The 12,653-nt window shown below is 38.4% G+C and overlaps 1 protein-coding gene across 4 annotated transcripts in view; it reads left to right on the forward strand.

Annotated features, from left to right (window-relative positions):
• Window positions 1-146: 146 nt before the first annotated feature.
• LOC139148344 (uncharacterized) overlaps window positions 147-12,653 on the forward strand; it is a 29,420-nt gene continuing 16,913 nt past the window's right edge. For all 4 annotated transcript variants that reach the window (XM_070719739.1, XM_070719740.1, XM_070719738.1 and 1 more), the window contains exons 1-4: window positions 147-244; window positions 4,391-4,709; window positions 5,285-5,405; window positions 8,102-8,216. In XM_070719739.1, the coding sequence (XP_070575840.1) occupies window positions 207-244; window positions 4,391-4,709; window positions 5,285-5,405; window positions 8,102-8,216 (593 nt within the window). In that variant the 5' untranslated portion in view covers window positions 147-206. The remainder of the gene's footprint in view (window positions 245-4,390; window positions 4,710-5,284; window positions 5,406-8,101; window positions 8,217-12,653) is intronic.

Consider the following 12,653-nt stretch of genomic DNA (forward strand, 5'->3'; position numbering starts at 1 on the left):
GCTATGGATTGCTAAAAATGTAAACAATCGTAAGCGCGCCAACGATTTTGCCAGAGACACCGACTGCGCAGAAAATCAACAAATTATAACTTGCCCAACACTGGTCAATGGCCCGCACTGCGTTGTGTGCGTTGTCGAGTCTGAAAGAAGCGCTCAAAAGAAAGTGTTTAAAAAACGCGCGCTTAGGGGGTTCCTTATTACTGAAGATGGAGGAAGCTGAGCGACGAAGGCTAGCTAGTAGCAGGTATGGAAATGTTTACTATACTATGCAATATCGCAGTACTAAACCCAGATACTCACTGAGTTGTTAGAGCTGTGACGATTCCAGGCAAGTCTGTCTACGCTCAACGTGAGCTTTGAAACTAAGCGCAATCCCATGCTTGTAACCATACACGCATACTGTAACTGCCGCTACTACAAGCACAGACGGAGTCCCGCACCAGCTCATAAAACATGAAACGATCGGTCAAAGCAGTGTATCGTGCCCATGATAATACAAGAAATAGCGATATTTACGAATGATACTGTACCGATCGGTCCCCAAGCAATCGCTCAATTTCGATCCCATGTGTAGTTTCCCTGTATTTATCTACAGAACAGAAGCTACTGTACTTCGACAATAACACAATTCGTACCCGAATGAATGAGGCTTTGTCTGCTTTGAGTTTGAAGCATTTTACGCTGAAATAACTAAAATGATCGACTCTCGGCCTGGGTGCGACGGTAGCAATAAAATTACTACATCGAATAGAAATACTTGTAAAAGTTAAAATGCGCTTCTCATGACACTGTTAATATTTTGCATGTAAACCCAGCATCACCTTGTCACCTCACCCAGTGGCGACATTTACTTTTAATAGGTCACAAAACAGAGGTGATAAATGTTTATTTTCTCATATAAAAGATGGCGTGAACATTACAGGTACCGTCTCAGTGATATTGTGTACTTTTTGTGACATTTAGATTCACGATATATTAATTCCTCAGTGTTTAGCAATAAATGGCAAAGAAAATAAAGAAATTTTAATAACTGAACCAAACTTGTCTGATGACAGTGATAGTATGAATGCTAACACAGATGGGACTGCCAAGTTTAGATTCTGCTAATTTGAATAGAATATATAGTTTTCTTATTTTTACCTCACAGTACGCTATTATTCCTGTCCACGAACAGAGATGTGCAGCATGCTCTGGGCAGAATTCCAACTCGATTTATCATTCTTCCAGAAGAGGTCAAAGTTGTAATGACTATCTGTCAACAGTGAATATGTTTTCCTGGCAGTTTGAACAAGACCAGCATAAATATTATATCAACTGATGGTTATAAGTTCTGTGAGAGACAGAGTTAATTGAACTTTAGAGGATGAGTGGGGGTGATATAAGTGTAAAGTTGAAACCTCAAGTCATTTACACATGAATTAAATGTTTTTGGATTTAGAGAAAGGGAGTTTTCTTAAACAAAAGTGACAATTATCGGACTATTATGGAAAGCATATAAATAGCCATTTTAAGTCCTATTTGATATTTTACATTTAGAATGGGGAGCTATAAGGATCAGTTGGTGTATGTCTATCTGTACGCATGTTAGCTGTGGAAACGCAGCTATCTGTTGGCGGGGTAGCGGGCATCGCTATGCGGGTCAAAGGTCGCGGGGTTGACCTTTGACCCGCATAGCGATGCCCGCTACCCCGCCAACAGATAGCTGCGTTTCCACAGCTATACGCATGTATGTATGCATGTATGTATGTCAACTGCATAAACTTGAAAACAGCTTAATTACTGTAAATTTAGTATGCAGGTATATTGTGGAGCATTATAAGTTAGTGGGATGATTTGTGTATGTGAAGTTTTGATATATTTATCAAGTTTTTAAACACTTCAAAAATCTTCTTCTTTGAAACTGCTTGTCACAATAGGTTTGAAATTTCATATATAGAATATAGCTAGCAACATAGACCCTCTATGCTTGCACCTGGGAAAATCAACCAGCTGTCAGTTAAAATTTACCAGCTGTAAAATTATTATTCTAATGAAAAATTGGCGACATTTTGCACAAACTTAATGTACTCACACACTGCTTGTTGTAACCACCTGTACTTTTATTTTTTGCCATCTGTAATCCAAAATTGTCTACATCCCTGCTAAGGGTAACCTTATTTTAGCCCAAGGGAACTGTCATTATTTACGGTCAGGGGTGGGGGAAGTCGGAGGAATTTCATTGGAAACTGAAATTTCGAGTAACCCCACCCCACCCCCGCCCCATGAACCCTGATGAATTTGAGTAGCCCCGCTCTCTAACACAGAAATTTTGATTGCTTCCCCTTCGAAAAGTTAAATATCAAGATATGTATTTGCAAAATTTACAAAAATACAGCAATAGTAAAGAGCTTTCATATCCTGGTGTACCCTGCTAGATTATCATCAGTTATCTCATGAGGGTTAAACAAAGTGAAACCAACAAAATGAAATTCAAAGTCACAATAAAATGTCGATATAAAAGCTCATGCTATACCCAGTATCCAGCCATACAATATTGTTTACTTTGGAAGGGTATCATGAGAGGATTTTCACTAAGATACCTGATATGGCAGAATTTGAAAGTACAGGGGGAGATCACGTGGGAAGCTGAGGGGGAAAGTGTCAGAAGAGGTTGTACCCTCCCTTTGTGTGGAAAAATTTGAGAAATTGATGTGTGCAATGTTGCAGTCTGGTGCAATTTGAGAGGCGTTTTCAATTTATCTTTACTAAGTAAAACTGTTAAAACACCCCAAGGTGTCCCCTCTCACATTGAAAATTTTGAGAAATTAATATGTGAAATGGTGCAGTCTGAGAGATGTTTCAATTTATTTTGCACCAAAAATTGAGTATCCACCCCTTCTTTCTCTCCACATTTTGAGCAACTTCCCCTTTGTAGCTCTAATTTTTTGAGTGACCCCCTCTCAATCCTCCGACCCCCCCCCCAACCATAAATAATGATGGCTCCCTAACTTCTCATTTTGGCCAAAATATGTCTGTAACTGCTTATCCGATATCTTTAAAATTTAGCATGTGAAACTTACATTAGCTCCAATCAAATTGAGGTTCAATATCATTGTCACTATGTTACTCATGTTGGTGTAGCAGTTTTTTTAATCTTGACAAAACACATCAATAGATCTTGGCATGGGTTGGTTGAAAACAAAAAATATGATGTGCAAAAATTATGAAAAACAATTTTTTAACCCTTGCTGCTTTTTCATAGAAATTCTTTACTCAGATTGAAAACTATGGGTTTCTTGTAAACAAGTGTACATAGTCTGCTGAAGGCCAAAAATTCTGCCACTTCTTTGAAGGTAAAAATTTGGATATCATAATTCTGGCCACCTTTGCCAAGATCTACTGGGTAATCCCTTGGTAGAAATTTGAGATTAGTTTCCTTACATTTGGTCTCAGGAGTTTTCCTAAAATGCCTGAAGCATTTCAAAATAAATGTTAGATGAGCAGTGAAATGTTAAGCACAACAATTACCTCTAGCTCATTTACTGCTCAATTCAACACTGTTATCGCTAAAGGAGTAGAGAGAAGATCTTCTCCAGTCTTTGTAACCATGGTTACTATATCTCACTTTCAATGACCAACTTGATTTATGTATCAGTGGCACGGTAGATTTAATTCAGTCATTTCACAGTAAAATCGCTCAAGAAGCGGCACATGCTGCCCAAAACAGTCTAATGGCTTCAGGGCTTCTCAGTTGATAGCCAAAACACAGTCCTTCCACCCACTGTGGCTAAATACAGGAAAACAAAACGACTTAGCTGTCTGCATAGAAAAGACAGACTATCTATTCTTTGTACTTAACTTAATTTACCTAGAAATAAATTTGAATATCATGATGTTACCAGACTGTTTTTTATGGTGCATCGGTCTTGAATGTTGACAGCTGTAATCAGTTGTAATGATATCTGCTTCATTACTCATGTATGCATAAGGTGTACGACAAGATAACTTACAGAATATATTATAGCGTCTTGACTGCATGTGTTCGACTGTTGATTCCAAACTTCAAAATTCTGAGATGTAGTAACTGAAGGCAATGGACCAATGATGTGCGCCCTTGCTTTATTACATTAGCAAATGAATATATTGCTTCAAAAATATAAAGTTAGCGAAACTCTTCTTAAGTGTTCTTGTTAACCAAGCATTTCCAGAGCTTTCAGTATTTATTGACAATTTCCTTTATTACTTTCCTTTAATTAAGAAACATACCCTTTAAAGTAGTAAATATTAAAATGTATTTGCAGTCACTTGTACGCCATCTGCTGACATCTTAATCTGCCATTGGCCGGCTTTTCACACCTTAGCATGTGTCACCATTATAAAAATGCCTTTTTATCGTCTCTTTTTGTTTAAGATTTGAAGTTGTACGAGTCCACGAAGATCAACCAGTGAAGAGGAGATCATTGGTTGATCTCATTCAGGCAGCCAATGAGACACCCCTTGTATCGCGACCTCAGTCGAGGTCAAGCCTGGCCAGCCAATCAGCAAACGGATCTCCACAGGAAGTGAGAATGATGTCAAGTAGAAGCCAAGCTAGTACTCCATCACTGTCAATGACAGAGACTGAATGTTCTTCCAGTAGTCGACTCTACAACAGTACAGGAAATGAATCGGAAAGTGCAGTACTTATTGAATCTAATATTGGCAATCCTGAAATCCTACACAAAGAACAGGTATGTGACACAGGATCAGAACATATTTGAAAACAATCAAATAATTTTGTGTTGAGTAAATTTACAAGGATTACTGTGAAACATCAAACCTTAATTGAAGAGAAAGTTTACTTTACAGAACTAGAACCATGATGCTGTTTTGAACACATACCCCAAATCTTTGGAGTCCATTTAACTGTTACACAAAGTCTAGTTTGTTTTAAATCATACACAACAGAAACTTAATCTACAACTTTATGTGATAAATGAAAGTTCTCAATCCAATTATGCTGCGTAGCTTATGTTTTGTCAGCAAAACATTCAGCTTATTCTCAGAAATGTAGTGTTTTGTCGGAACCAACTTTTGTTAAGAGTTCAGTTTGATAGATTGATCAAATTATGCATACTAACAAGCCAACTTACAGCTTAAGGCCATGGCCTTTGATGCTAAAAATCTGAAATATTTCAAAAGGAGTCATTATCAGCTGGCTGGATTAAATGATCCTTGTACCCTTTATAGCAATATTAATGTTGAACAAGACTGTAAAAGTACAGCAGACGATAAACACTACAAGTAAGATTTGAATATTTTACAGCTCTGTGGCTGGAGTTGTTGCAGTAAAGTTGTGCTGTCTCTCACTGTCTCTGCTGTGATTATGATTATCGGAGTGGTTTTGATTGAAGCTCTGAAAATTCACAGGGAAATACCATTGCCAGGTATGAAAGTTATTGAAATCTCATTTGTCAGTGTGAGGATGTAACTGTGTTTTTTGTCATGTGAGTAGATGAAAGTCAGGATGAAGTTAATAAAATTGCATTATCTCCAAGTTAATTTCTGTTAAAGGGCCACTATCTGCAACTTGATGATTTTTGTAATTTTTGTATTTTGACTCCCCAAAACATGTGGAGATATACAGTAAACTCGTCAACTCAGCAAGTACATGTGTAAACTTCATTGTTGTTGTTGCCGAGTGAATTTTGGTCCAGACTAGAATTCAAATCTAATTTAAGTGTGTTAGATAAAACACAGTGTAGACAAGCTGAATAGTAAATGTTCTGTTGAGTAGAGCAAGAACAAGCAACAGACATAGAAAGCAAATAATAGTGACAAAATCATCAAAAGATACAGCTACTGGCCTTAAACAACTATTGCAACAAACTACTGGCCTTTAAATTCTCATAACAACTATTGCAACAAACTACTGGCCTTTAAATTCTCATAACAACTATTGCAACAAACTACTGGCCTTTAAATTCTCATACCAACTATTGCAACAAACCACTAGCTGGCCTTTAAATTCTCATACCAACTGTTGCAACAAACTACTGGCCTTTAAATTCTCATAACAACTGTTGCAACAAACTACTGGCCTTTAAATTCTCATAACAACTATTGCAACAAACTACTGGCCTTTAAATTCTCATAACAACTATTGCAACAAACTACTGGCCTTTAAATTCTCATAACCAACTGTTGCAACAAAACTACTGGCCTTTAAATTCTCATACCAACTGTTGCAACAAACTACTGGCCTTTAAATTCTCATAACAACTGTTGCAACAAACTACTGGCCTTTAAATTCTCATAACAACTGTTGCAACAAACTACTGGCCTTTAAATTCTCATAACAACTGTTGCAACAAACTACTGGCCTTTAAATTCTCATAACAACTATTGCAACAAACTACTGGCCTTTAAATTCTCATAACAACTGTTGCAACAAACTACTGGCCTTTAAATTCTCATAACAACTATTGCAACAAACTACTGGCCTTTAAATTCTCATAACAACTATTGCAACAAACTACTGGCCTTTAAATTCTCATAACAACTGTTGCAACAAACTACTGGCCTTTAAATTCTCATAACAACTGTTGCAACAAACCACTAGCTGGCCTTTAAATTCTCATAACAACTGTTGCAACAAACTACTGGCCTTTAAAATTCTCATAACAACTGTTGCAACAAACTACTGGCCTTTAAATTCTCATAACACTTTGCGACAAACTACTGGCCTTTAAATTCTCATAACAACTATTGCAACAAACTACTGGCCTTTAAATTCTCATAACAACTGTTTGCAACAAACTACTGGCCTTTAAATTCTCATAACAACTGTTGCAACAAACTACTGGCCTTTAAATTCTCATAACAACTGTTGCAACAAACTACTGGCCTTTAAATTCTCATACCAACTGTTGCAACAAACTACTGGCCTTTAAATTCTCATACCAACTGTTGCAACAAACTACTGGCCTTTAAATTCTCATAACAACTGTTGCAACAACACTACTGGCCTTTAAATTCTCATAACAACTGTTGCAACAAACTACTGGCCTTTAAATTCTCATACCAACTGTTGCAACAAACTACTGGCCTTTAAATTCTCATACCAACTGTTGCAACAAACTACTGGCCTTTAAATTCTCATACAACTGTTGCAACAAACTACTCTGGCCTTTAAATTCTCATACAACTATTGCAACAAACTACTGGCCTTTAAATTCTCATAACAACTATTGCAACAAACTACTGGCCTTTAAATTCTCATAACAACTATTGCAACAAACACTACTGGCCTTTAAATTCTCATAACAACTATTGCAACAAACTACTGGCCTTTAAATTCTCATAACAACTGTTGCAACAAACACTACTGGCCTTTAAATTCTCATAACAACTGTTGCAACAAACTACTGGCCTTTAAATTCTCATAACAACTGTTGCAACAAACTGACTGGCCTTTAAATTCTCATAACAACTGTTGCAACAAACTACTGGCCTTTAAATTCTCATAACAACTGTTGCAACAAACTACTGGCCTTTAAATTCTCATAACAACTGTTGCAACAAACACTACTGGCCTTTAAATTCTCATAACAACTGTTGCAACAAACTACTGGCCTTTAAATTCTCATAACAACTGTTGCAACAAACTACTGGCCTTTAAATTCTCATAACAACTGTTGCAACAAACTACTGGCCTTTAAATTCTCATAACACTATTGCAACAAACTTCTGGCCTTTAAATTCTCATACCAACTATTGCAACAAACTTCTGGCCTTTAAATTCTCATACAACTGTTGCAACAACCACTACTGGCCTTTAAATTCTCATAACAACTACTGGCCTTTAATTCTCATAACAACTATTGCAACAAACTTCTGCCTTCTGGCAGACACAGACTTTACAACATACAAACACACTGACAGACACACATTTCACATGCATATGAGGATTACATAGGCACCCAAGGTATCAGCCAAATGATAATTGTTTAACCCTTTCACCCCATTTCCCTGTCTAGAGTTCCAACCTTATCATACAAAACAATGGGATTGGTTCAAACCATAGTGGTGAAAGGGTTAAGTCATTGTGGGTAATTTTATATTATTGTCTTCCTTTTTGCAGTGATGAATTTCTTATATGTGTTCCGTGCTATTGGTATATTTGGTTTTTCTGGGGGTGCCGCCAATTGGGTCGCTATCAAATTAGTGTTTTATAGAATACCAGGCCTTATTGGAAGGTAGGTTTTATGTCAGAATTTTAAATCTTTTTTCTCAAACTGTTTCACCCCATTTCTTTATAGATTGACTCAAACTCTCCTACTCATGGGGCATGAGGGGGAACGCTCCATTAACTTGGACGTACCCGAGTAATCCGAGTTGGTTATCAGAGGATTAATCTCTATGTCAACATATGCGAACAGATTATCTTTTAGTGTAAACAAAACATTAGCACTGCCGGAACTACTTTTAGCATGGCCCACGCCGTGACGGCTCTTGATTTCTGACCAGCGTTAAAAGTGCCGTCCAGCACTTGCTGTTACTTTGAGGTCATCATTTAGTTCATAAAATTGCATGAAGAGTTTACAAAACGATGGTACTATAGAATCCCTTTCAAATAAAATGCTGTTTAAACAATACTAGCAGTTAATTAACGTACGCTGATTTTGCATACGAAAAGCTATTTTTGTATGAGAAAGTACGGTAGCGAAAATCAGCACAACAAAACAGGACTTCAGGACTTTTACTAAAACGTACTCTCTCAATTTCAGTTCATACTCACATTGCGGAAAGGTGCATGCAATGTAATGAAAGTCACGAGCAAACTTTGGTGTCAACGGATCCAGTCTTTGAATTATCAATGAACACTCACTTATTTTTCTGGTCAAAAGCCAAAGGCTACTTGTCCATCGCAACAAGCCTCTCTGTTTGAATCCGCGTGTTCATTTTTAGCCGGATGCCGGCCAAATTGACCGGCTACTTCCGTATTTTGGCCGGCTACTTTTCAGCAATGTTTCGCTCTCTAGCCCCGAAATTCTGGTTTTGATAATAATATTTTGATATTTGTTGTCTTGCAAGCCGGAGATAACATTTCAGAAGTGCCTATGTGGCTATATGTAATCTAGCAATTTACGCGGTGAACTTGTTGCTATCTAGTACCGTAGTCCGCGAACTCAGTGTACTGTACTGGGAATCGCTCCCCAGGTCATCCTTGCTTTCCCGCTACAGCCCGAATTATTCCGACGTGAATCGAGTGCAGCTTACCATTGGACTGACGTTACGCCGGCCATTTCCGAATAAAGCCGACGTTTGTTTCTCTCAAACGCGAAAGAGAAGAAAGTCTCAAACGCGGAAGAGAAAGTCGACGCTTCAGAGCTTTTGTTTTCTGCGTAAGAGTAGGGCCTTGTCTGATGGGTAGGTTTTTGATCAAATGTAAAGCGACCAAAAGTTACTGAGTCTCATTTGTCATACTTTTGAAACGCCACGTCAATCCATCCATAGTCGATCATAGATCGACATCGCGTTTTGTGGAGGGGCCGTGGTTAAGCGGAAGGGAAAGTCTACGCGGGAGTCTACGCCTGAAAACTTTGATTTTCTGCGTAAGAGAGGACTTTGTCTGTTGGTTGCTGGAGGTTTTAGATCAAATCTAAATAAACAAACAACTACTTGGTCTCATTTTTCGTATTTTGAAACGCTACGTCGATCACAGTGTCAACTTTCAGGTCGACCACAGTCCCTCTATCCACCGGTCTGGAAACGCCTATTGTAAAAGTGTCAATCACCTGGATCGCACAGCCAAACCGCGATACGAGGGGCAGTCACGTGATAATGCGTAGCTTGGGTTCGTCCTGCATGCCACAGTCCCCGATTGTGTGTACGCTTTTCTTTTCTCGAATTTTCGCTGTTTTTTGGCTCTATTAAGTGTTCTCTGCGTCTATCTACGACACAAGACAGAAATTATCATATCCTGAAACCGGTGTTTGTTTTTCGTGATCCTTCTCCCATCGTAAATGATGATAGTGAGCGATAATTTCTGGGGTTGATCGCTGCGAGTGTGTTGACGCATGGATGTCTATTTTTTACATCCATGGTTGACGTAGCACAAGCAACGGCTGGAATCACACCGGAAAATTTGTCGTCGCTTTCTCTTGCAATGCTATATTCAGTGCCTCAAAATATGATCTAATTATGTTTTCTGTGTAATATTCTGTGAATCCATGTCTGTTAACTGAGCAGAATAGGAAAGACAACTGCAGAAATGCATGGATAGAGGGACTGTGGGTCGACCGATATTGCATTATGTGTAAGCTTACTGTGTCACAATCGACTAATCGACTGCTGGTGTGTTGTACGCATACGGTATCGTACAGGTTGACGTAGGGTATCGTCAATTTGGAATTTTATCAAACATGAACACTGGAATTTAGCTCTCTTTTTCAATTATATTCAACATCACCAAAAATCAATGGTAAGCTCGCGAATTTGTTTTATATGAAATAAATACCGTGAATTAAATAACTGAAATTGTGCCGTCCGCCGACCGGCCTCGTTAAGGTATGGAAATCGATCCCAGGGCCTAGGAGTGGTACATGTAAAACAGTGTGTATCTTTGCGTCAGAGGCGGAATAAACGATGAGTGTACCTATTTATCCAGGAAATCTTAATCCCGACTGCTATGTTTGTACGCACATACAGCCAGTCGACGTTAGGGACACAAAAAACAACACGAGGAACAAACAGACAGGGGTTTTGAACAAAATGTAGTACTTCACCGATGTCTGTAACTCCATACATGAAAATATTCGTAGCTTGACGCACTTTGAACATAGCTCGTAACAAGGGACAGTGGAAAGCTCATGGAACTACGTGTACAACTATAACAGCCACTCATGTAGTTTGTGAACAGTGAAGATTTTTCCGATCAACAACTTTGACAGATGGTGGACTGACCTTTCCTATCGCAATTGTTATCTCCCTCGATTCAGCACAAAATTTTCGTATGGACTGTTGATGCGGTGTTTACAGTTGTTACGTGGTGGTAAATCCTAGTCGTATTTACGACTGCTGCGTAAACAGTCACTGAATAAATTTTGCACGCATTTACGAGCACTGGATATTACTACCGTTTTTAATCGAAAACCGTCCGTATACGCGCATGACGGTTGTGACAAAAACAACACAAAGAATCTGGCGTATATTAGTGTAACTGAATTACTTTGACCAAAAAAAATCACCCAAATGCCGAACGGTGATCATACAGAACTCTGCAGGTTTCTGGACTAAACGACCCCCAACCGACCGGATCTCAGTCAACTGTGCCGGGCTCGACGTCTACTCTATCAGCGTCAACTCAAACTTTCACTCCAGACAACTTTACCCCACAAACTGGGAATATACTAAATTTACCTTGAAAAAATTTCAAACTGTGTATCGTATTGAAAAAATCTTACCGAGCCACGGAACAAATTACTAGTAAAAAACCAACAAACTCCAACAGAAACAGTGGAATGATCATTAGTGTGCAAGGTCGCTTTATTATATGTCAGGGTAAAAAATCTAGCTTTGAAATTTCTGGACGGTACAAACGGCGGGGCAGAATTAGACAAGATTACGACCAATGTGTTACCGCCGATGGTCACTAACGTATTATTGATAGCAGGTAGTTCGGTGTCCAGTGAGAACACTATTCGCAATATACAATAGCTGTTGATTTGAGCTGCCTCCGATCGAAAATTTTCTTTACAAAGACATGATATCGCCAAATAGCTGCGATCAAGATCATTATGATGGAAGCAATTGACCGCCGAACACCTGCTTGCTGTTCTTATACACAACGTGTAAAAATTGATTATTCCTGCTGAGAAATACGACAGCAAATATTGCAACGTGAATTTCTTACTATTTTTCCTCGCAATGGTTTTACTCTGTGTCTATTTTAACACGGTCACTGGACCATTTCTGACGATTTTTACAAACAAAGAATCAGCTCACACTCATCGTGGGAACACATTGCAAAGACGTTCAAAAATGTTCATCACATGAAAGATTACCGTAATCCCCGTTTCAAAGATGTAGGAAATGTATAATGTGTTGTTCATCTTGAAAAATCCCTAACTGCAACCTCTAAATACAACTTCCCGACAACTTGCCGACAACTTTACAAGCACACTCCGGTCATCACATGACGGTTGTAACCGTACATGTACTGCCGCCAATGGAGAATCAAAAGACTTCAAATCAAATTTAAAGTAAAAAAGTATAGAAAAATATCAATATCCAAGCACTGTAAAACAGAGTAATTTTGATACGGTCAATTTATTGTATATTATAAAAAATCTCCAGGCCACTCGGAACAGCGTAAGATTATGATCTAACCCGTTCGAATACTACACTCACACGGTAGGGTAAAAATGTGAACTCAGAGCGTTATATACTGCTTCCGCCAAGCGAGTCCGCTTAGCTAAAGACGGTAAAATGACCATAATTATTATTGCTAGTCTCTGTAAATTTTACCGAACATTCCTTAGTAGTTGTCGAATTTCTTGAGTTTGTCCCGAAAACTATTTCAGTGAATGACGTAAGTTTCAAGACATGTGAGTGCGAACGCAATATCGATATCGGGAAAGCAAAATCAGTCACAGACAATCGAGGAAGAACACAAGAGTCTCTTAATCTGC

This window comes from Ptychodera flava, chromosome 13 (assembly GCF_041260155.1).
Source record: "Ptychodera flava strain L36383 chromosome 13, AS_Pfla_20210202, whole genome shotgun sequence".
Taxonomy (NCBI): domain Eukaryota; kingdom Metazoa; phylum Hemichordata; class Enteropneusta; family Ptychoderidae; genus Ptychodera; species Ptychodera flava.